This window comes from Akebia trifoliata, chromosome 11, assembly GCF_017979445.1.
Source record: "Akebia trifoliata isolate Shusen 1 chromosome 11, ASM1797944v1, whole genome shotgun sequence".
Classification (NCBI taxonomy): Eukaryota; Viridiplantae; Streptophyta; class Magnoliopsida; order Ranunculales; family Lardizabalaceae; genus Akebia; species Akebia trifoliata.
This window is the reverse complement of record NC_141385.1, coordinates 27,524,446-27,546,720: the sequence shown is the minus strand read 5'-3', so window position 1 is coordinate 27,546,720 and position 22,275 is coordinate 27,524,446. Positions and strand designations below refer to the sequence as shown.

Genomic DNA, 22,275 nt, shown 5'->3' with positions numbered 1-22,275 from the left:
AAATATATCGATATTTTATATATGTGCCATAAGGGAATATGTGTATTTTCATTTGTTTTCTAGTTTTATATATACTCCGGTTCATAGTGAGAGAGTTAAGTTTGACTCCTCCCACTTTCTCCATTCTTTTCTTTTTTCTCTTCTCTAAACCTAATTTGATCTTCTACATGGTATCAAAGCTTCTCTAGTGATCAAATTTGGGTTTTCTCTCCTTTTCCTCTGCATTTTTTTTTGTCTTCTCTCTTGGTATGTATCAGATTTTTCTGATCTGATTTGTACCTGTTATCCTCGTGTGGTTAAAATCCCCTATTTGGAGGATTGTCTGTGTGGTTGAAAAATATTCCTAATGTGATCATAGATCAAGGGATTTTTGTCAATTATTAGTAGTTGTTGTGGTGTGGTGTGTTGGTTAGATTTCAGATCATGTTTCTGGCTTTCAAGTACCTTGTGATTTCATTTTGAGAGGTATTGGAGATTTGCGATTTTATCTGGAAAGGGTTTTGGAACCTTGCAATTTTATCTGGACTCTGGAGGGGTTTGAGAATCCTGCAACTTCATTGAGATATATTTATCTATGTTTTTTAAAGGTTTTTTGTAGATCTGACTATAAGGAATTTGTGTCGAAGAGATTCTTCGCTAGTAGAAATCATTCACGAAAAAGTTAATTTTGTGGGAGAAGCGCCGAAAATTGTAGAACAATTTTATTGATTTTTGGGCAATCAATTGTTTTATTATGGAACAAAAGACTATCTTGAGTATATCTATTGATTTGATTGGAACTCAAATGACTTCCATTCGCTTAAATGGATCTAACTACATACAATGGTCGAAGGCTGTGGAGATCTTTTTGAAGGTCATGGGTTAGAAATCTCATCTAACCAAAGTAAAATCTAATTCTTTTGATGAAAAAGTCATTGAGGTATGGGAACATGAAGATACTCAGATTTTTACTAGGTTGTGGAATAGTATGGAATCGCAAATCAGTGCTAAATTTATGTTTTTGGATACTGTGAAGGAGATTTGGGAACGAATGAGGCACATGTATTCGGGATCTAATAATATAACCTAAATTTATGAGATTACTCAACAATATTTTTCTTTATAACATGATGATAAATCTCTAGATCAGACTTTCTTTTTATTGATGTGTATGTGTCAATAACTGAATCAATATCAATCTATTATACTAATATTCTTCAGATGTAGAAGCAAAGAGAGGATATGAATGTTATTTGTCTTCTTTTATCCCTCTAATTAGAGTATGGTGCAGCAGTTAAATTTCGATTTTAGGAAGACTTGATTTTCTTTCCTTGATAGATGTTTTCTCCAGGTTAAAGAGATCCACTCTACCAGATAGTAGCCAACCTATTAGTTATCGCTCTGCTTTAGCTACTCTTGGAGATTGTGGTGGTCGTTGGTCACAGAGGTAATCGTAGTGGTGGTCATGAAGGTAAAGGTGGTAGGAGAGATTCAGGGGGAAGTTGTGAAGGTCGTGGAACCTAGAAGGTACTCATTGTGGTAAGTATGGGCATATTATTGACTCTTGTTGGGATCTTCATGAGAGATCAGTTGCCTCTCAGGCTTCATTATCTTTAGCTCAGGATGTAATGCAGCTTACTATTTCATTTGATCCGAGTATAGAGAAGGAATCCATTATCTTTTCTCGAGAGGAGTATGACAAACTAGTCTCCAACTTATCAGATACTGCTATTTTAGTTCAGACAGGTAGGTATCCACTTGTTTATTATTATCTACGAGCCCCTGGATCACTGATTCTGATGCCTTAGATCATAGGACAGGTAATTCTCACATGTTATTATCTCTTTCTCCATCTTCTTGTCAAAACGTTAAATTAGCTGATGGGTCATTTTCAAAAGTTGTTGGGTTAGGAATTTCACAATCAATCCTAATCTTTTTTTACTCTCAATATTTTATATTCTTAAATTTCCATTTAGTCTTCTTTCTGTGAGTCAACTTACAAAGAAATTGGATTGTTCAATGACATTTTCCCTATTTCACAGTGTGTTTCAAGATCTAAAGATGAAAAAGATGATTGGTGGCGGGCGTAAAGTAGATGGTCTGTATCTTATTGATAGTGGTCTAGTCCTAGCAATTCATCTTCTAGCACCTTTCAGTGGCATTGTCAACTTGATCTTCCTTCTCATGTTTTACGGAGTGTAATTCTTGCTTTAAATAAAGATTTCACACTTAATTGTGAAGCGTGTCAGTTTAGCAAATCCCATCGAGTGTTTTTTCCTCTTAGTATTAGTCGTAGAGAGTCCAATCCTTTTCGTTTGGTGCATTCTAATGTATTTGGTCCTTCTCCCACTACTTATTTATGTTTTAAATTTTTTTTTGTTGTGGATGACTATTCAATGATGACTTGGTTATTTTTAATAAGGATCGTTCTGAGTTTAATATATTTTAGTAGTTTCATATGGTAATTTGAAGCCAATTTGGTACTTCTTTATGCATTTTACAATCTGATAATGTAAAATAATTTTTCTTGGTTGTTATATTACTTATTTGCAGTCTCACAATAGCGTCCATCAATCATCTTGTGTTCATACCCCTCAACAAAATAGGATAGTTGGATGTAAAAACCACCACCTTCTTGTGGTTGCTCGTGCCTTAATGTTTTAGATGAATATTCCCAAATATTATTGGAGTGAGGCTTTGCTTACTGATTGTCATTTCATCAACCGTGTAGGCCTATTGCTGTTCTTGATGGTCGTTCACATCAAATCTTATTTCCTGATCGTCCTATTTTTCATCTTCCTTGTATTTTTGGGTGTCTTTGTTTTGTTCCTTACCTAGGTCCTGGATTCTTGATCGTGCAAAGTTAGATCCCAAAAATTTGAAATATGTGTTTCTTGGGTATTCTTGTACCTAATAGGGTTACTCAGTGTTATAGTCCCACATTATAGAATCACTTTGTTTGTGCTGATGTTATATTTTTTAGTCTACACCATACTTTTCTACTAGGTCGTCTGTTGATGTTACATTTGAGAGTGTTTCTTTACCTGTTCCTGTTTCTATTTCTGAACCCAATCCTACTCTTTGAATTTATCATAGGAGGATCACCACTACACCGTCAGCACTAACTTCTTTGTCATCTGACGATCCATCTCCACCTCCTATTTTGATATCTCCTTCCACTCAAGTAATAGATGTTGCTTCATCTTCTAGTGAATCATCTATCGCTATTAATAAAGGTACCTGTTCTCGTGTTACTAGACATCCTATCTCTAATTTTGTTTCTTATGCTTCGTTGTCTTCTACACTAGAATGTTTTTTGGGCTAAAAAACACAATGCCATATACCGAAGAGCCATGACTGTTATTTTTAAAGACATGCTGCATAGAGAAGTCGAAGATTACGTTGATGACATAGTAGTGAAAAACAAGCAAATGAGTGAACATCTAGAGACTCTATGCAAAGTATTTGAAAGATGCCATCAACACAATCTCAAGATGAGTCCACTTAAGCGCGCCTTTGGGGTCTCAGTAGGGCGTTTCTTGGGTTTCGTCGTGCGAAAACATGAGATAAATGTGGATCAAGAAAGGACATAAGCCATAAGGACCATGAAGTCACCATCAACACTTCGTGAAGTTTAGAGTTTCTTGGGAAAAATATCATACATTCGTCGTTTTATTCTAGGTTTAGCACAAACAATCACGCATCTGGTTGCGCTTTTAAGAAAAGGAGCTAGTTTTCAATGGTCGGAGGAACAACAAAGGGCGTTCCACAATGTGAAGCAGGCGATGGACGATATATCTACCATGGCGGTACCTTCAACTGATTGACTTTCAAGTTATACCTTGCCTCAACAAAAGAGGCAGTGGGCAGATTATTATGCTAAGAAGATGTTGAAAGCATCGAATGACCAATCTACTACATTAGTGTGCTCTGAGGGGGGTGGAGTTATGATATTCAAGTGTCGAAAAATTTCTTTCCTTAGTCTATGCGGCGCATAAACTAAGGCATTATCTCTTGGCAAAAAAATTCCTCGTCACCGGGGCAGACCCCATAAAGTATTTGTTGTCAAAGCCGACCTTTTAGGGAGATTAGCCAAATAGCTTCTATCATTGTCAAAGTATGATATAAAACGCATATCACCAAAGGCTATCAAAGAATAGGTTGTCACAGACCTACTTGCTGCCTTCCTTAGAAATGAATTCTTCCCCATAAAATCCATTGACGAGATGACCGAAGACTTACCAAGATCTGTGATTGTGGTGTTTGATACACCATTGTAGTGATGAACACTACATTTTGATGGATCATCCACTTCGAATGGTGGAGGCACAGACATAGTGTTGATCGCACCAGCTGGGACATCATCCTCAGTGGTGTTCAGGTTAGATTTCCTTTGCACCAACAATGCAATAGAATATGGGGCCTTCCTAATAGGACTATCTTTAGCTAAGGCGATGAGAATCAAGCACCTAGACATTGAAGGGATTCAAATCTTTTAGGAAAACAAATGACCGGGGAATTCGCTCTCAAAGAAATTACGTTGGCATTAGTTGGGGCGCAAGAATTGTTAAAATACTTCGCGACAATTGCTATACTTCACACGGGGTGTACGTCTCATCGTCATGCTGATGATCTCGCAACCTTGATGGCAAAATTACGTTTTGAATAGGGAGAAGCTGATGTTAAGATACTCAAAAGATCAAGTCCCTATTTGTGATCTCCTACCGAAATAATAGAAGAGGTAGAAGAGGACTGCTGAATGCCCATCATCAAGGACTTACAAACTTTGGCATCGACACGAGAAATTTGCATGAAGAATCTTTAGCCATGTTTCCTATATCAAGGCATCTTATATGATCGTCAACCAGACAAAACATTGGGGTGACTTGACTTTGATCATTTTAGTAAAAGCCATAACTTGAGTGAAGGCAAGGACATTGGTGATCAACACGTGTAAAATGTGCGAGGAAGAGTTGATCACAATACAGCGTGCGATATGCCTGAATTTGGGATAGCTCATACAAAAGCGCATCTTTGGAGAAGAGTTTAAAATTGGCGACAACAACGAACCGACCACTGGAAATACTTCTCGACGCATTATAAGAGTAACACTTTGAATTGACTGGCATGGGTTGGACCTCACCAGTAGGAGGAACTAACGACAATGCATTGTTGAGCGGTTCTTTGTCTTGAACAACAATGTGAGTAGGCTTAGTGCTTGCGCTTGATTCACGGCTTACTTCAACAACTCGCCTTGCCATCCCTAGGGACAACTCCCATTCATCTATATTTCGAGGCTCCTCCAATGAAATCATTGCCTTTAAACCCTTAACCGGTTTCTCTAATAGATTTGTTGCTTCGAAACCCTTAACAGGTTCCTTTGATGCCTCATTTCTATTCTATTTGTCACCACCAAACAAAGCATTAGGTCGATTTAAGAAGATTGGAGAGATGGGTCCAGTCTCCTGTTATTCTTCTATTCTCCTTTTGTATGTGCTGTCGGTGAAGCACTGTCCCTTACTACCCTGAGCAACTTACTTCATAAGGAGTGGGGGAGTTCTCTTTGGGTATGGCGTTTGAGGTTTTAGGAAGCGAGGAATGAGCTGGAACATCACCGTGATTGAAATACCCTCCCATCCTGATGTAGCCTACAACACATCGACTTGAGCTTGATTGATGCCCTGATTGAGGGGGTCAGGTCGCCATTGGTCGAAGGCAACAAAGGAAGCTGTCATCAAATCCATTAGCGCTACTTCGGCAATAACGTCATTCAAATCATCCATGGGTATGTCCAGACTAGTATAAGTGAGAATCAACTTCATCTTGGTCGGTTGAGGCCTTGGTTCTAAGGTCCCTTCATTAGGAAGGTCCTCCGGAGATTTTGGGGGTACCTCGGGTTGAACAGACTTCTTGATCAGTCGACATCAGTTGAGGCCTTGGTTTTAAGGTCCCTTCATTAGGAAGGTCCTCCAGAGTTTTTGGGGGTACCTCTTGTTGAACAAACTTCTTGATCAATTGACATCATGGTTTTAAAACCCCTTTACTAGGCCTGTCCTCTGGAGATTTTGAAGGTGCCTTTTCTTGAATAGACCTTGTTGACAATTGGGAATGGCGAGCTTGAGCGCCCTGGGCAAAGAAAAATTAGAAAGATGACAAAAATATAAAAATAAAAAAAAGAAAGCAAGCAATCAATAAAAGCTGAAGGTGTTTGAAAAGTTATTGTAGATATGTGAGGTTCAATGGGTTTTGACCTCATCTACTTGGGTTTAGGAGTCACCACCATTCAAAGAGTTTAAGGTGTGAAAGGACTCCAAAAAAGGTTTTAAAAGTCTGTTTTTTAACAAATTAGTGAAAATTTGGATTTAACCTAGAGGTTAAGGGTAGGGAGGTTCGGTTGTGAGACAAGGAAGGTCACCTTGTCTCACCTACCAAGTTGGTGGTTACAATTGTATTGGCAAAAAGTGAAATAGAAAACTGTTCTATTTATTTATAGTTTTTTGAAGTTATAATGCTAATAGGTATGTACAAATGCATAGATGTATATGTATGTCCATTCATTTGCGTATGGGTGCGATGAGCTTCTTTGACTCTTAGAATGTTAAGTGGAAATCTTTACCTTCTTTGACTCATAGCCATTTTAGAACTAAAGGAGAGTGGTGTGTGCAAGAGTGTATGCATGCAATGTTGCATATGGAACTTATTCATGGACTTAGAAAAGGGAAAATCACCTCACATTGTGAGGGATTACTCTCTTCCTCCTTAAGCCATTGAAAGAAGACTATGTTACTTGCTTGGAAATGATAGTACTTGAAAGTAAAGAATTGAAAGACAATTGCTATTGAAATTAAATATTCCCTAAGGAATTTACTATGGACTAAGAAAAAGGGAAGATTACTTCACAAGTGAGGGATTACTTTCTTTCTCAAGCCATTAAAACAAAATAAAACTACACTTCATTGCTTTGGAATTTGAAGTGCCTAAAAATAAAGAAAGGGGGAGATAAAAGTGGGATTTGGGGGATGCAACTTAATAAAATCAAAATTTAATGATTCTCTCCCCACCTTGGTCCTCTTTCTTTCTTCTTCCTTCTTGTTTTCGGCCTCTAGGAGTATGAGTAGGTATTTGGATAGAATTTTGGGATGGCAAAAGGAGGCAAGAAGAGAATTGGGCAGAATTTTGAGATCCTAAACTTCTTTTCCCATTTGCCTTGGAGGTCCTCTATTTATAGGCCCTTGGGAAACCTTTGGGGTTATAAGTGTCTAAGTTTCATAAATTCAAAATATTCCTAAGAAAACTTTCATAAATGACCTTGGTTGCCCTCAATCAAATTGCCTTTGATGGTCACTCTTACCTCTTTGAGTTTTACCAATCATGATTATAAAAGGATAAAGGTGTAAAAGCTCACAAGGTTATAGAGAATTCTTTGAGGGGTAGGAATGTCAAGGTCTCTTGAACTTGGTCAAATTCTAGAGAACTTAAGAGCAATAACAAGTAATTAGCTAGGAGATGTTGGGACTTTTGAGTCAATTGCATTGGATAAGCTCCTAACAACTTGAGGGTAAAAGAGTAATTGCGCCTGGGATTCTAGAAAATTCTTGTGGATGGGTAAAATGATCAAAATCCCTTGATCTTAGTCAAATTGCATGGAACTTAAGAGGAAGAGCCTTGAATTAAGAGTAAGAGTGATGGGCTTAAAGGTCAATTATCGTAATTGAGTCTCAACAAATTATGGGTAAGAAGGTAATTGGCGCTATGTGGGGACCAAGGGTTAAGATTAGGAGAATTAGACAATTACTAGAAAACCAAATTTGCAAAATTAACGAAGGCTTCATGCATGGGCAAATTGGAAAATGCTTGGGTTTTCTTGAGAAAAAAACAATTAAGAGGTAATTTTTCTAAGCAAATCTATAGCACTCAAGTGCACTCATTCCAAGCATATCATCGACTAGACTTTAACTGAGTGAAGTTCAGAACAAATTTGTGAAGGACTTTAAGTGAGTGAAGGTCAAGATAGTTTTTACCCTGACATTAGGTAAGTGAAGGCCAAAACAATTTTTGCCTTGACATTAGGTAACCAATGGCTAGAGTAAATTTAACCTTGGTCATTGGTAACTAAAGGTCAAGCTTAAAATTAAAATTCTTGAAAACCTTGAGATTTTGAAATGGGTCCCACTTGGTGAATTTGAAGTCTTTCGGGTTGCACCCTTTTTCGTTGGATTTTGACTAGCTCTTGGGCTCAGTTAAGGTAAATTGGGGTGTCTATAGTTATTAAACGCAAACCTTGAGGAGGAGATCTACCACAACATCTTTTAGGGTATCGACGTCATAGCCGGAAGTTGTTTGCTCATAAAAATCATATAGAACATTCGTCATAATAGGCTCCGTGGACACACCGACAAAGGAGGAAAGTTGACTATGTAGTTCGTTTTCTGGCCACAGGGGGAGCTTTGTTATCTTTATTCCCCTTACCTAAGGCCCTTGAAGTGCGCCTAGAACCACTTGACGGTTTTTGTGGACGAACAACCACACGAGTTTGCTTAGGAGCATGAGAGTCGTCATTATCATCACTTGTTTCATTATGGGTGTTGGTACATTGCAAGAGTGGTATCTTTTTCAACAGAGGGTTCTCGATGATCGTCTTTTCATTCATAGGCTTGAAGAGCGTTGGTGGAGAAGACATGAAAGAAAAAAATGCCATCCAAGGTCGCGTCATAAAAGGTTTAGGCCTCTGTATGCACATAGAAAATACGCTGCCCGGACAACAAAGGAAATGTCGACTACCTGGGGCGAATTCGTTTCACTCCCATTTAAAACAAAGTAATCTAAAAATCTTTGTGGAGCGTGGTTTGGGACCAGGCTGGCAAGGAGGAAATTGATCAAACGAGAAATGGGGAGCACAATGGTCAATACTATATGGTTGGACACCCCATAAACCCTACAAAAAACTAACATACCTTAGGGTGATGTTGAGTAGGGCCACCATGTGTTCGTTGATTTTAGCCCTGTCACCCAAATCTAGCTCAGAATCCGCATTTGGGGGGAAGGTTAATACTTGAGAAACACTGGTGGGAATTCGGGCATATGGCCTCAATTTCACGAGTCCATGACTGTAGTAAAATCGACTACGAACTTCGCACCACTCTATCTCCAGATACGAGGAGAATTAGAAGGGATATTTGTCAATGCCTCCCTTCCATCCTTAAAAGGGTCGCCTGCCTTTAGCACATAGTTGAAAAGGCTGGGGTGAGGGCCACTACCACCAAAGTGCTCCCATACCCACGCTTGAAGTAAATTGGTGTGGATGAAAGTTTGTACAATACAACCGCTGTTGGAGAGCTTCAAGTCTCTTTCAAATGTGTTCAGATAACAATAAAAGTTACCTAAGACGACACCTAGGGGAAAGTGAAGCCCTTGTGCCAATTTGATGGCGAGTGGAAACAAGAAAGGTTGAATCTTCTTGTGAGGATCACATTCGATAGCGTAATGTGAGAACCACTAAGCGACGAAAGCTTCAAAGTTAAATAGCACGTTGAGCCATGCCTTTTATAAACTCAGAAGGTGTCGCCTTGATGGGAATCCTAAAGACCCTAGAAAGACCTATTAGAGAAGGAAGAAGTCTAGTGAGCACACACATTAATGTGGCATGATGTCGTGATGTTTATTGAGTCTTTATGAGTTTGGTCTCTTATAGCAGCCAAGGGTATTTTGGTCAAGTTGTTAAGGAGTTATGGGTATTTTTGGTCATTTTAGGAATCAAGGAAAAATTTGTAATTTTGCCTTTTTAAGTATGGACGCCCTAGCTATAATTCCTTATAAATAATCTCTTTTGTTCTCTTTTTGTTGGCTAATGAATAAAATCTGATTTGTGGTTGTTTAAACAATCTTGGTGAGTGATTCCCAAACCCTAGAAATGATTTCTAGGAACCTTACTATTGGTGAGAGACTTATTGTTGGCTGATTTATTGCTAAATAAATTAGATTAACCAATTTTCATACTCAGTCCAACATCAATTAGTATCAGAGATAGGTTGACACTATGGCCACATGTAGTGGGAGGACTTTTAGGGGAGATGGACTGATGCTCAATGAGAAGAGCTGCTCTTCAAGCTGGTTGGGAAGGTAGATGAACTTGAATTCTAAGTCAGAGAGATGCGAAGCCATCTAATTGGTCCCATCCTTAATGAAGGAACCAATGGTGGAGAAAATGGTGTTGGAGGCTCACATAAGGAGCTACAAATTGACATATCGGTCAATAATGTTGCTGGACAACAGGTTAACACGATAACTAGAGAACCTATGAGGGTGACCCGTACAAGGAATGTTACTCTGCAAGACACTTTAGATGATGTGTTGCAAGATGTGCTTGAATAGTCCAAATCTGGACATTATGATCAACAAGATGACATAAGTAAGAAATTCAAAGTTGAAATATCTGATTTCAAAGGTGACATTGATCCTCAAACCTTCTCAGATTGGCTTGCAGCCCTAGAAAAATATTTTGATTGGTGTATATGGCAGATGATAGGAGAGTTCGATTTGCTAGGATGAAGTTGGTGGGTCATGCTAAAGTATGGTGGAGAAATTTTGAGGAAAGGCACCATAATATGAGAGGTTCTCCTATTACTAATTGGGAAGAGATGAAGGCCTGTCTGAAGGAGAAATATTTATCGGCTGATTTTAAAGATGATTTTTATGAGGAAATGAACTCACTCCACCAAAGCAGCTTATTTGTAGTGGAGTACATGCGGTGCTTTGATGAGTTAGCTATTCATTGCGAGACTACCGAAGATGAATGATAGAAACTTGCTCGTTTTAAAAATGGGTTGAGGGCTGAAATCAAAAAAGATATGACTACTTTAAGGGTTTATGATTTGGAAGATGCATTCCAAATGGTGTTGCGGGTTGACAAGAACCTAAGACAATCTATGACAATGCGGTTCGGAAACCAAACCGGAGAACCATTAACTCGAAAGACTTTTGATGCGGGAAAGACATTTAGGCCAGCATTGCCTAATGCAAACACATCCAAGCCTGGCGGGTCTTTACTTTATGCAGGGGGCTGATGTAAAAGGAAGGGGTGTAACTAAAAATGTAAACAAGAAGGGAAACAATGAAACTGGTTGTCTTAGGTGTGGAGGCAAGGGACATTATGCATTCCAATGTCCTTCCAAGAAGCTACACATGGGAATTGAGGAAGAGAAAGAAGAACTAGTTGCAAATGTTGAGGGACCAACCCTTTTGAGAGCTGAATATATTGAGTCAGAAGAAGATGACGAGGGGGACAACTCCTATGCTTGTGTCACTCGACGCATCCTTGCAGCCCCAAAAGAAGGGATAAATGAAGATTGGCTTCGTACGGAGATTTTTCACAATCTAGTTAAGAGGGTTGAGAAGTATTGCAAACTTATTATTGACTGAGGGAGCAACATGAGCATGGCTTCAAAATATACAGTTGAAAGACTTCAACTCACAGTCCAGCTTCACCCTTAGGCTTATAGGATTGCATGGGTAGATAAGTTGTCGATACAGGTAACTCAAAGAGCACTAATTATTCTTTCTTACAGTGCTTATATTGACTCTATTTGGTGTGACGTTGTACCCATGAATGTTACACATATTCTTCTTGGTCGCCCATGGCTTTATGACAAAGATGTGTATCATTGTGGAAAGGAAAATACTTATTACTTTTTGTTTAATGGGAAACGAGTTGTTTGGAAGCCAATGTCAACTGAAGAGCTTAAAAGTCATAGCAAGAGTCCTAAGAAGCCAACTGAATTGAAGAGGAAAGCTCTCCATTTGCTTACTAAGAAGTAATTTGAGGCTGAAAGCAAATAATTTGGAGTTGTATATGCTATAGTATCCAAAGGGTGAAAGAACCAATTGCTGCCCTACTTCAAGATATACCTCTAGAGGTCACTCAAGTGCTGAATGACTTCTCTGATGTTGCCCTAGATGAGTTACCAAATTGCTGAATGACTTCTCTGATGTTGCCCCAGAGGAGTTACCAAATTAGTTGCCTCCTATGCGGGATGTTCAACATGCTATTGATCTTATTCCATGTTCCCAGTTGCCAAACTTACCAGCTTATCACATGAACCCAATAGAGCATGCCGAGTTGAAGCATCAGGTTGGTGAACTATTTAAAAAGGGATTCATCGGAGAAAGCACAAAGAAGGATGGAAGCTGGAGAATGTGTGTTGATAATATGACCATCAACAAGATCACAATCAAGTATCGTTTTCCAATTCCAAGATTGGATGACATGCTTGATATTATGACATATTTTTCTATTTTCTCCAAGATTCATCTCAGAAGAGGTTACCATCAGGTTCGTGTCAGACCAGGAGATGAATGGAAGAGAACTTTCAAAACGAAGGATGGTCTATATGATTGGCTTGTCATACCTTTTGGCCTCACTAATGCCCCTAGTACTTTCAGGTAAATGATGACTCAGGTACTTTGACCCTTTATTGAGCAATTCCTTGTTCATTTTGATGATATACTTATATATAACCAGTCCCATGATGAGCACATCACCCACCTTTGCCATGTTATGAGAGTTCTATGCCATGAAAACTCTTCATAAACTTGAAGTGTGCTTTCATGACACCCAGTGTTGTGTTTCTTGGGTTTGTTGTATCATCCAAAGGCATAGAAGTTGATCCTGAAAAGGTAAAAACTATTCAAGAATGGCCAATTCCTACTAACCTCCATGAACAACGCAATTTCCATGGCCTAGGTACTTTGTACAGGAGGTTCATAAGAAATTTCAGTAGTATCATGGTTCTTATCACTAATTCAATGAGGAAAGCGCAGTTTAATTGGTCAGGGGCAACAACTAGAGCTTTCGAGCTTATTAAAAATATGATAGAAATGCTGATTTTGCAATTTCCCGACTTTTCCAAGGTTTTTGAAGTGGTTTGTAGTGCTTTTAATGTCGGGATTGGTGGTGTTCTTATGTAAGATGGCCATCTTATTGGTTATCGTAGTGAAAAACTAAATGAGGCGAAACAAAAATTTTCCACTTATGATAAAGAACTTTATGCAGTTGTTCAAGTCCTTCATCATTGAGGACACTATTTGGTGTCTAAGGAGTTTGTTTTGTATTCAGATCATCAAGCACTCCGATATTAGAATTCATAGAAGAAGTTAAGTCATCGTCATGGGAAGTGGGTAGCATTCCTTCAAGAATACACCTTTATTCTCAAGCACAAGGTTGCTGTTGAGAACAAGGCAACAGATGCGCTTAGTCAAGTTATTTATATTTTGCACTTTATCGTTATACAGGTGATTGAGTTCGATAAGCTGAAGCAAGATTATTTTTCTTTCAAGAATTTTGGTGTTATTAATGCTTGGGGCTTAAAATGGGTTAGGTTTGGTCCAGATGTGTGTATATCCATATCCTTATTTTTTTGTTAGGGTCCAATTTTGGATTCGAATCTGACCGAATTAATTGATTTGGATCAGTCGGGTCGGACAATTTCAAACTTTTTCAAGGAAAATTGCTAAAGATGTGGCCAAAAAGTGACTTGAACTCAAGACCTCTCCCTTTTTGAAGAGAGGCCTTGACCTCTACGCCTAATACTTGTTGGTTGATGAAAAATAACTTGAAAAATATAAAAATATAATATACAAAGTAATATATCATTCGGATATAGGGATGGATTCGTATTTGACTTGGGTCAAGGGATATCAACCCATATTCGACCCATATTTTAATTTGGATATACTTGAAGGAATCAAACCCACTAAAATCGGATTCAGATCAAGTGGATTTCAAATAAAATCTGATCCATTTTAAGCTATATCGATGTTGCTTTATTGGCTAGGTAGCAAGCTGATTATCCTTCATTTTCATTACTCGAGGGCTATCTTTTTAGAGATATATGTCTTTGTCTTCCAGATACTTTTCTAAGAGATCATGTATTCTAGGAGTTACATGTAGGTGGTGCAGCAAGTCATTTTGGATGTGAAAAAACTATTGCTATGGTAGAAGATAGATTTTATTGGCCTTGCCTTAAGGCAGATGTCACCATGATCATCAAACAATGCCGTATATGTCAACTTGGAAAGGGGTGAAAGCAGAATGTAGGACTCTACACTCCACTACCCATTTCACATGAACCTTGGCAAGATCTCTCCATGGGCTTTGTACTTGGTTTGCCAAAAACTATTCGAGGTAGCAAGACTTCTGATGCTTTGCATGTGGCCACTCTTTTCTTTAGAGAGATATCACGATTACATGGACTTCCATTGACTATGGTGTCTAAGAGATGTGAAGTTCATGAGCTACTTTTGGAAGACTTTACGAAAGTTGTTAAATATCAAGTTGAAATACTCTTTTTCATTCCATCCTTAGACAGATGGCCAGACTAAGGTGGTTAACAAGACCTTGGGTAATCTACTAAGATGCTTGATTATTGATCACGTTTCTAAGTGGGATTTAATTTTACCTATTGTTGAATTAGCTTTTAACAATTCAGTTAGTAGATCTATAGGCCCATTTTAAGTGGTTACAGACATACAACCAAGATGACCTATTGACCGGATTTCTGCACGAGTCAACATTGAGGTATAGGAGTTTGCTAGGCACATACATGATATACATGACGATGTTCGTAGGAGGATCGCCCTTAGCAACGATGAATACAAGGCTAAGGCAGATTTGCATCTGCGTTTGATTGACTTTTAGGAGGGTGACATGGTTATGATGCGTATTAGGCTTGAAAGATTTCTTAAGGGAACCTATAAAAAACTCCATTCCAAGAGCACTAGCCCTTTCAAAATTCTTAAAGAGATTAGTTCTAATGCTTATGTTCTAGAACCTCCAGATGACATGAGTTCAACGCTATCTTTAATCTGGAGGATCTTACTATGTACCATGGTCACCATGATAGTACTTCGATGTCCGTTCCTAATTTTTCTCCTACTCCTACAATTTTTGATGTTATAAAAGATGTTTTGGATGAGAAGGTGATTTCTACTACAAGTGGTGGCTATCAAAAGTTCCTAGTAAAGTGGAAAGGTCGTCCATTGTCAAAGCGTACCTGGATATATATGAAGAATATCATGCCTTTAACTCGATGGGGTCAAGTTCTTTTAAGTCGGGGAGAGATGGTGGAAATCCTAAAGAACATTGGAAGACTTATTATAGAAGGAAGAAGCCTAGTAAGTAAGCATTAATGTGGCATGAAGATGGGTCTTGTGATGTGTATTGAGTTTTTATGAGTTTGGTCTTTTTATAACAGTCAAGGAAATTTTGGTCCTTTTACATTTTAGTTGTGAGGGTTCAACAATTATTTTATGTTTTTTTGAGTTTTATTTTATGTTCCTTTAAAGTTTTAAGGCATTTGGTCAAGTTGTTAGGGAGTTATGAGTATTTTTTTTTGTCGTTTTTAGTCATTTTAGGAGTCAAGGGCAAATTTGTAATTTTCCTCTCCAGTACGGACATCTTAGTTATAAGTCCTTATAAATAATTTCTTTTGTTCTCTTTTTTGGAGGCTAATGAATTAAATCTGATTTTGGCTACCTAAGTAACCTTGGTGAGTGATTCCCAAACCTTAGAGTGATTCTACGACTTTTCTCTCTATTTTTTTCCTTTCTCTACTATTAGTGAGAGATTTATTGTTAAATAAATCAGATTAACCAATTTTCATAGTCGGTCTTGCATCATGTTTGCCCCCAAAATGCTTGATCCACCTGGCGAAATTGGCCCTCTTTGACTTGGTAGATTTGGTGCGAGGATCTAGAGAAGGATTGACTTTGGAAGTGGCATGTGTCTCATGCAACTTGTCCTCAATCTCTTGTTCTTGGGGGTCTAGGTGCATATCGAATTTAGCAAGCTCTCCCATAGTAGGGAGCCCCAATTAAACGAACACATCATCGAGAGTGACGGTCATCTCGCCCCATGCAAAGAGAAACATTTGAGTTTGAACACACCATCCGCTCATCAAACTAATCAAGCCAAGAACATCTTTTTCTATCCTCAGGCGTGTTGAGATGCATATGACATCATATATACCTGTGACTTTCAAATCCCATCGACGATAGTATGAAGTCGCCACGGCTGGCTGGGAAACGTATAACCATTCTCGGAATTAATCAACTTTTGGTGCATGTTCTATTCTCAAAGTGAAAGGGAATTAGGTGTTGCTTGACTTCCCCTGTCGTCAAACAAATAAGACAATGATCCTTAATGATGCAATCATTTTTCTCTGAATAATCTCCCAAAAAGGTATTAAATTTTGATTTCGATTAGTCTGGAAATGGAAATATTTCGATGAATGTGGAAATGAATACATTTTTGGAAATGACGAAAATCTTGATGAAATTTTCATTAACCTTGTAGGAAACGATAAAATAGGCATTAAAATACACTCATTAAGTCATCAAAATACAATAAAGTACCATATGGAGTGGGAAGTTGAATATCAACAACATTTTGCTACATACGCACATGTATTGAGAGGCTAACAGTGGAAATAAGAATAATAATGTTGCACTAACTACATACAACTTAATATGTAAGACATTAAAATGAAGAAACTATTAAGTATTGAAATCATGTGTAATTATATTTCTTTTATTTTTTGAATAAGTATGAATAAATTGCTAATGTATCGAACTAATTGAAACATGGTTGATAGTATGCGTGCTTATATAAGCATACTAATATGCTTAGAATAGATTAAAATAAGATAACATATATAACTAACTAATCAAAATTCATTTATACTAATGAATGAATGTTCTATGCAACTTTTATTAGTAAAGGCTATATGTAATTTACTAGTTCTTCCTAAACGCAATTATAAGTTTTTTCAAAAAAGGAAATATTTCGGGCAACATTTACTATTCCTTGAAATATTTCGACCAAAATATTGCATTTTTATACCTAAAAAACGACAATTTCGACCGAAATTCATTATTCATCGAAATATTTCACGAAATGAATAGTGATTTCCACCGAAATATATACAAAAAGAAATTGTCGGTTAAATTTCGTGTTGGAACTTGAGGAAATGGAAATATTTCGGTATATTTCGTGGAAATATGTTGAAATTTAATACTATGCCCAAAGCAAGCAAATGTGAAAAAATGATAACATCAGTGCTTTTAAACACTTCACATTTGTTTTTGAGTATTAGTAATGTACATTAAAATTTACAAAACTAGTAAACTTCGTTTCATGACGATATAAATCAACAAAACACAGATTTGTTCTCCAAAAAAAAAATCGGCTAATTTGATACCATGTTTTGACTATCACATCTATAGTTATATTGGTGGGGATCAAAACTCATACAATGATGTTTTCATGAGTGTATGTGTATAACTCACTATGTGTAATGGGTAAGCTGTTGGTGTGCAGTCCCGAGGTTTACATTATGTTTCCAAATTTTATCTTGTGAAAATCAAGGACATGAAGTTAATGACACTTTTGAGTCCATCATTTGGATCCCCTTAATTGTTTCTCGTTCTTCTTAAAGAGCTTAAGTTGGCCATAATTTTATTGAACGGAGTAATTTTTGGTAGAACAGGTAGAAATTCTTGCTGCACTTGTCAATTCAATTGCAAGAACTGTTGGAGCTCAGATGATAATTGATGTTGGTGCTGGTCAGGTGCTCTTCTTTCCTTTCCCCTTCTGTCCTCCATGTATGAGAAAGTTTTGGAATGCTTAATATATTTTCCAGTTGCAATTCTCGTCCCATCTTACCCTCTTAAAAGATCGAGAAATCCAATGGTCTTTGTAGACACCCCATTTTGATCAACATTTTCAAAAATCCAGAAAGTTGTTAAAAAAACTTGTCAATTTTCTGTTGAAACTCTTAATAAATGAATCCCCTACCATTTTTTATTTGACCTTGGACCCAAGGGTGGGACAGGGTATATCAATGGTGAAGAATCTACCAAACCACCCAAACTGGGAGCCAAACAGTGAATGTGGTGCCTCCCCCACAAAAAGGATCCTACTTTCCTCCAAATTTATGCTTAGGCCAAATTTTTTTTTGGAGCAACAAAGAAGGGATCTAATATTTCTTATGGATTGGACATATGGCCTCATGCAAAATAATTAATCATCAATGAATTGCAAATGAGTGACAAATGAACCTTCATTTCCGATTAAGGAATCTTCTAGCTTTATGTAATTTCATTGCTAATGAACAATTGATGAATGATTTTTTTAATTTTATTTTAGATAGATTGTTCTTTTCAAAATGATCACATAACGGATATTTATAGATGTAAGCGGATTTTCTCTGATCTACCGTACACCTTGGGTGTTTCATGGATGTCTGTTGGTAGTTGGAACATTTCGCGATCTAGTCAAGTGTGGTTTGGGTGGTGTGAATTCTTGGCATGACATAATCATTGAATTCCTAAGTTGCATTTTTCATTTCTTTTTTCAACCTTTGTTTGATTCCTAAGGGTTAGGTTTGATGGAAGTTTGGTTTTGCTTTCTGTCACTCCATTACGCTAAAGAGTATCTACACAAGTGGTTTGATGAATAATGTCATGATTAAGTAGGTAAGATCCATCAACAATTTTGTACTTCATTTTTACTAGAATAAATATTATTAGACGAGAAAAGGGAGGACATACTAGTCATGATTGAAGGTCTGTGAGTCAATAATCCAAGACAGATTGAAGGCCCGTGTCGAAACATATATCCTTGTTTGCAAAATGATGTGGAAGAAATATTGGGCGACTCTAGCTTATCCATAAAATGTCTGTGAGGCTCGATCTCGTCACGAGAGAAGCCAATACTGTTTGGGGATGGAGCATGTGTAGATGGAGTAACCAGTAGCAAACACCCAGTATAGACAACCCAACGAGCACTCGAGCACCTCTACTAGTGTAATGGTTTCCTCTTTACCCACCACTAGAGAAATCATATCTCTGTTGTGGACGACCATGGAGATCTGAACATGTGTCCTTTGTATGGAGAGTTCAATCACAATTTCCACACTTGAAGTTATCGTGATCATTTTCAATTGTTCCAACTACACCAAAACCTCTAGCATGACCACCGTCTTTGTCACCTCTTTAAGACATGGAAGCCAATTTTCTGGTGCAGAAGATTGTTGCTTATCAGTACAGCATTGCACCTCATGTCGTAGATAAGAATGCACCCAAGATAAAGAGGGAATAGCCTCTTTGCCCAAAATTTGAACTTGCACTTATCATAATCGAAGTTCATTCCAACAATGAATTCAAACACCCTATTTTCTCAACCAACTTCATATACGCAACAACATCCTTTGACCATTTGACCTGGGAAGTTTGCTAGCTGTCTAACTCTTCCCACAAATGGTGAAGAATAGAGAATAGGTGGGCCATGTCTCTTTGTCTCATTTACTAGAAAATTTCTCGTAGCTCCTACTTGAACAATATTTTAAACTTCCAAATATGTTGCATTCATCGTATCCCATACTTGCTGAGCGGTGGATAAGAACATATACTGATTAATAATAATCAATCGCTTGGAATGAAGAAGCCAAGACATCACGATGGCATTCTCTTGATCTCATTTAGCATGTGTTGTTTAGAAGGGTTAGGGCCAGTGATGGTACTGATCGAGTATCTTGCTTTTCTTTTTCCTTCATCATATAACATAGTAGATTGAGACCAAGGGAGGAGATTTTCACCATTAAACTTCATAGTACTAGTTTGAAGGTTAAGAGCTTCATTTTGAGACACAACCATGCTCCCTTCACCATTCAATCAAACAATCGAGGAATGACTAATCTCCTAAATTGAAACAAACAACTGATTTACTCAAATCATACCTTACAACTTCACTCCTTGTCTCTAGATCAAATACTATACTGGCTAAGGACTAAAAAAAAAATCTCTTAACATCACTCAGATGTATCTAGCGTAATACCTTCAGGTGTAGTTCTGTTAGTGCCTAAGCGCTTTCTGGTTTGGGAGCAAAATTTGTACAACCCCTTTTACCTAAGGTTGACTTACTTTGGCAAAAAGGGGTTGCCTCCAGCCCATTCCATGCCGGAGCTAGTTAAGAAAGATAGTAGTGCATGCCTAGTGGAAATAAAAAAAGCCTTGTAGAAAGATAGGGCAGGTATCATCCACAAACTTATTGTTAGTTTAGAGAGGTAAATGAAGTTTCTGTTCTGGATTTCTTTTTGAGCCCCTCGTTATAAGCGTGGTGGTAGTTCTTTATGGAAGATAGTTCTCGACATGATTAATTGGCTCCAGTTCATGATCGGGGATGGATGGCATGCATACAACTAAACTACAGTGGTAGAATAGGGAGAACAACGACTTCGTTTAGGAGGAGTTTTGTTATGGTGGGATGGTACAGTTTTTCCTCGCCATTAGTGGCAATGAACTTATTGTTAATTAGTATGGTGGGAGGAACCAACCACTCATTCATTTAGTGTCTACGGTGAGCTGTGACCCACAACTTTGAAGGGGGTGCTTGTTGTAGCCCTATTTTAGTGGAATTGGCAACATTGACAGAAAGATCTAGTTGCGGTTCATGAAAAAAGTTGGACTCATTAGGCTAAGACTCATAGTTCAGTTGGTTTTGCTAAGCAACTTTGAGGTCGAGGGATCAAGTTCAGTTTACTCATAAAAAAAAGGCTAGACTTGTTGTATGCCAACTTTTCTCGTATAATATGTGATAAGCCAATAAGCGATGTGCGTATTGAACGTTGATCATGAAATGACTATAGTAGCCCTTCATAATAGGTTTGAATCGAGTGAAGTTGGAGTCATCCTACAACCATGTCGATCTTTATTCCAACCCTAAATAATGTTGTTAAAGCCCCCAATCTCAAACGATAATTTTTTCCTCAATTTCAATAAAAGATTCCACGAAAAATTCCAAGAATAATTGAAAAATAACAAAGAAAAGGACCTAAAATCATCAAATGTAGGCTCAAAGTTACTTACTCAGGCTTCAGTTGTCACGGCCCAAAACCTCAACCTGAATCCTCATGATTCCCAAGTTGAATCTAGAGGCATGATATATAACTCATACCATGATAATCAATATATAGACTTAAACGACAAATAAATAACTATATGTCATACTTGATCATTGCCCAACAAAATAGATATGTATCCTCAAACATCAGCACACTTGACATATATACATAAAACAATAACGACATAATATTGTGTTCATAGTTACATAAGAAAACGACAGCGGAAGACTTAAACTTAACTCTAGTTCAAAACTCATTAGTAGTACCCATGCTCCTTTCCTAGAAGTTTGGACTGATCATCTATGAAGTCTTAGTACTGAGCCTCCTCGAAAAGATCATCTAAATCAGATGCGCATGAAATTTGTGATGTCGTAGGGGTGAGTAATAGGGGAGTTACCTAGTAGGAGAATCTTACAATTCTAAATAATAGCACCCTATATGTAGTTTGAACATTTTAGGCTTTTGTAGAGGGTAATTCTCGGAGCTACTGACATGTGACAATCTCGAGATTTAATTACCGTCTCACCGAGGTTTATGGGAAAAGTACTGAGTTTCATAAATGCAGGACGGGAGTACCTGGAGCTAGATGTAACAGATGTGATAACGCTATCACTGACAAGATAGATAAGACAACACATAGCCTGACAGGTCGGTTGAATTGCCCCAGCCCTGACATGGTAGGTGTAGCAGCTCCTGTCAGGTCAGAGGGCAGGTGCAACAACTCTAAACAGAATCATTGAAATACCTTGGGAAATCCGCCAATCAAAAACTCTATAAATACGATGATGCAACTCAAATAAAAGGTTAGAAAAAATCTTTTCTGAGAACTCTTTTATTAACTCGGCACTAATTCTAACTTGATCGTCGGAGTGGTCCGGTTGTAGGCCGCCCACCGAGCTAAGAGTTTTGAAGGGAGATCTCGAGGTAGAGCGAAAAAACGCATCTACAAATTGGCGCCGTTTGTGGGAAACATACAAGGAGAAAAATGACTAGTATGGTGAGAGCTAGAGGTGAAGCACGCGGAGAACCATCAAACCCCCTACCGGCAGATCCACCTCCATCACCACAAGATCCAATGCTTGCGATGTATCATTTGTTAACAGAAATGAGGAAGGAGATGCGCAGGGGTTTGGAAAAGCAAAATGACGAGATCACGACAATACGAAGAGAAAACGAGGAGCTTAGGCAAAGGTTAGGCGAGGGAATTGAGATTGGAGAAGGGTTAGATGGTGAAGGAAGCCAGGGGCATACAGTCTGGGTAGCGGAGATAACTGAGGTTGATCGGACTATGGATTTTGTAGCAGCAAGGACACAACAAGGGAGTTCTGAAGCCCGGAATCTT

General features: G+C 38.0%; 1 protein-coding gene across 6 annotated transcripts in view; it reads left to right on the top strand.

The window, feature by feature from the left end:
- Nucleotides 1-22,275, top strand: part of LOC147391196 (S-adenosyl-L-methionine-dependent methyltransferases superfamily protein) — a 54,479-nt gene that overhangs the window by 3,554 nt on the left and 28,650 nt on the right. For 4 of the 6 annotated variants that reach the window (XR_015182618.1, XM_086457810.1, XM_086457812.1 and 1 more), the window contains exon 5: nt 17,524-17,600. Coding sequence is in view for 5 of the 6 variants with exons in the window: in XM_086457810.1 (XP_086313936.1) it covers nt 17,524-17,600 (77 nt within the window). In the remaining variant the exon portion in view is untranslated. Of the gene's footprint in view, nt 1-3,075; nt 3,216-17,519; nt 17,601-22,275 lie in introns of all 6 variants that reach the window. The other 2 variants (XM_086457813.1, XM_086457811.1) reach the window with 2 other exon arrangements.